The 2949-nt window shown below is 56.0% G+C and overlaps 1 protein-coding gene across 1 annotated transcript in view; it reads left to right on the plus strand.

Moving 5' to 3' along the window:
- The window catches only part of FMNL2 (formin-like 2), a gene marked incomplete at its 5' end in the record, with an annotated part of 21415 nt that overhangs the window by 13330 nt on the left and 5136 nt on the right, over window positions 1–2949 (plus strand). Inside the window, 7 exons of the mRNA XM_010137160.1 lie at window positions 147–215; window positions 380–460; window positions 702–831; window positions 995–1158; window positions 1425–1526; window positions 2110–2208; window positions 2871–2912. Of these exons, the coding sequence (XP_010135462.1) occupies window positions 147–215; window positions 380–460; window positions 702–831; window positions 995–1158; window positions 1425–1526; window positions 2110–2208; window positions 2871–2912 (687 nt within the window). The remainder of the gene's footprint in view (window positions 1–146; window positions 216–379; window positions 461–701; window positions 832–994; window positions 1159–1424; window positions 1527–2109; window positions 2209–2870; window positions 2913–2949) is intronic.

A 2949-nucleotide genomic window follows, 5' to 3' on the forward strand; every position in this document is an offset into this window, starting at 1 on the left:
TGGTGTGAATGAAGTGGTTGAAGTCCTGGGTGTCAGGGCCGATAACAGTCCTGCTAGGGCCCAAAACCCTGTTTTTTCCAAAATGTGAGTGTTTAGATTTCAGTTCTACTCTCACTAACCAGAGCTCTTCCTGTGTTTGCCTGCAGCAACTCCACGCAATAATAGCTGCGTCCGTCTCCATAAAGTCATCCCAAAAGCTGAAGAAAATCCTGGAGGTAGGTCGGGTGTTGGGTACGTTCAATCGCTCCATCACGCACCGGGGCGTCCCCTTGCTGAAACTGTAGGTGGATGCTGACGTACCAACTCTCCTTCCAGAGGTTTCTAAAGCACCGGGCGTTTGCCTTGAAAATTCATGCTCTGCTCTGCTTTGTCCTGGCAGATCATCTTGGCTCTTGGAAACTACATGAACAGCAGTAAGCGAGGAGCTGTGTATGGGTTTAAGCTGCAGAGTTTAGACCTGGTGAGTAAACGGGAACGTAAAGGGAACACGCAGGGGCCGGCAGCGGGGAAGGCGAGTTTGCTTTGCTTGTCATCATTTTGGGGGCTGCTTAGGAGAAGGCACGTGTCCCCAGAGGCTCTGCAACAACAACTGCTGAACAATTCGGCGAGCTGCTGCAGCTGCCCGGTGGGGAAGCACCGGCTGGGTCTCTGCCTGCAGCCTACTGCACCTCCACCCAGCAGCCTCTGCCTGCTCTCCCCAGCTCCTAGAGACAAAGTCGACGGACCGAAAGCAGACCCTGCTGCACTACATTTCAAACGTGGTCAAGGAGAAGTACCAGCATGTGTCCCTCTTCTACAACGAACTGCACTACGTGGAGAAGGCTGCCGCAGGTACCGGCACCCTCCCGAGCCTGGCCAGCGGTGGTGGCACGTGTGCCACGCGAGGGCCTTCACAGCACAGCACACATGGGCTGCGGGGGCTCCTCTGGGTGGGGAGTTGTTCCAGCTGTGGGTTCAGGTGCTTGCTCAGCAGCACTTCTGTTTTCTTTCCTAGTGTCTCTTGAAAATGTCCTCTTGGACGTGAAGGAGCTGCAGAGGGGCCTGGATCTGACGAAGCGCGAGTACAGCATGCACGACCACAACACCATGCTGAAGGAGTTCATTCAGAACAACGAAGGGAAGCTCAAGAAACTGCAGGATGACGCCAAAATAGCCCAGGTATGTCTTTACTCACAAGAGGGCGGGTGACACAGCGAGTGGCAGCACGTCAGCGCAGAGGCCGTGCTCTGTATGCACAGCAGGGAGGGGAAGAGGCAGCGCCGTGCTGTGTTTGCTCCTGAGCCCAAGGGCGAGGCGGGGACGTGCGGGTCTGAGCCATGGGTCTCACCGGCAGGTGACCCCTGCCCCTGCACAGCGAGTGCTGCGGCAGTGGCTGGTGACCTGCTCTCGCACAGCACTAGGCGGTAAATGTCTGCTTTTTGCAGGACGCCTTCGACGATGCTGTGAAGTACTTCGGGGAGAATCCCAAGACAACACCCCCCTCAGTCTTTTTCCCAGTGTTTGTCCGGTTTGTGAAGGCCTACAAGGTAAAGAGGAGCATCCTCCTTCTCCTCCTCCTCCTTCTCCTTCTCCTTCTCCTTCTTCTTCTCCTCCTCCTCCTCCTCCTCCTCCTCCTTTCTCCTTCTCCTCCTTTTTCTCCTCTCCTCTCACCTATTTGGTAGCTGTGTGGCCCGGGGCTCCCACAAAAGAGCCTGGAGCTCCCTCTAGCTTTGCCGCCACGAGCCGGCCCCGGCTGCGGCACACATGGTTGGTTTGGAATTGTTTTCCGGGCTGGAAGACAACACAGCTGTCTGAGACACGGGAGGAACCCTCAGAAATGGAATGTCTGGGAGGCTGCAGCTTGCACCTTTAACCCTGAGCACAAGTGGTTTGGGACTGGGAGGGGATGGGACTGGGAGGGGATGGGACTGGGAGGGGATGGATGTGCCCCCTACGAAGGTCTCCCCCAGCCTGGTTTCTCCAGCCTGTGTCGGGAGGCAGCTAAACTGCTACACCTCACCTCGCTCCCTTGAAACGCTCCGTGACAGCCGGTGATGGAGCTACTGGTGTGTAACGCTGCGGTTCCCTGGAGCAGTGGGAAGCCATAACCTGTGTCTTTGTGATCAACAGCAAGCAGAAGAGGAGAATGAGTTGAGGAAAAAGCAGGAGCAGGCCTTAATGGAAAAACTAATGGAGCAAGAGGCACTGATGGAGCAACAGGACCAAAAGGTGCGAAACGGATACGCATCGTCCGAGCCGGCGCGGTCCGGTGTTTTGCCTGACAGTTCAGAAATCCCAGCGCTGGGCGAGAGCTCTAGTTGCCCAACTTACAGTTGCCTAGAAATCGAGTCTCAAAGTTTCCTCCTTACGTGGCGAGAACTGAAATAAGATGAAAGAGTTACGGTCTGTGGTTCTGCTGCGTCTGGAATCTGCAGAATAAAGAAAAAACAGATAGACAGTCACCTCATCTGCATTACCGTTAGCTCAGCTTGGTTCTTCCCTGCCTTGTGTCGGTTAAACCCTGCCGGTGTTTAAACCCGCAGCTGCTTCCCGCGGCTCTTACTGGGGTCTTTAATCCCAGCCCAGCTTTTCCCTGGGGAGAAAAGCCCCTTCTCCTCGCTCTCCTCACGCTTTTCAGAGGCGGGAGCTTGGAGCCCCAGCTCCAAGGGATGGGAAGGCTTGGAAGCAGGTTCCAAACACCAGGAAGCAGCAGCTTGGCAGCCAGGTGACCCTGCCTGTGCTCTCCGTGGGGCGGGACAGTGTTTTCCCAGCCATGCAAAATCGGGCAAAAATCTGGCAGCTGCTGCTTGCCCGTGGTGTTTCCTGCTCAGGGGGGAGAAGCCGGGCGGCTGGAGGTCAGTCCTTCCAAATGGTCTCTTCTTTGCTTTCAGTCTCCTTCACATAAAACAAAGAGGCAGCAGCAGGAGCTGATCGCGGAGCTGCGGCGGCGGCAGGGGAAAGAGAAAAAGA

Source organism: Buceros rhinoceros, unplaced genomic scaffold, assembly GCF_000710305.1.
Source record: "Buceros rhinoceros silvestris isolate BGI_N320 unplaced genomic scaffold, ASM71030v1 scaffold13715, whole genome shotgun sequence".
In the NCBI taxonomy this organism is placed as follows: domain Eukaryota; kingdom Metazoa; phylum Chordata; class Aves; order Bucerotiformes; family Bucerotidae; genus Buceros; species Buceros rhinoceros.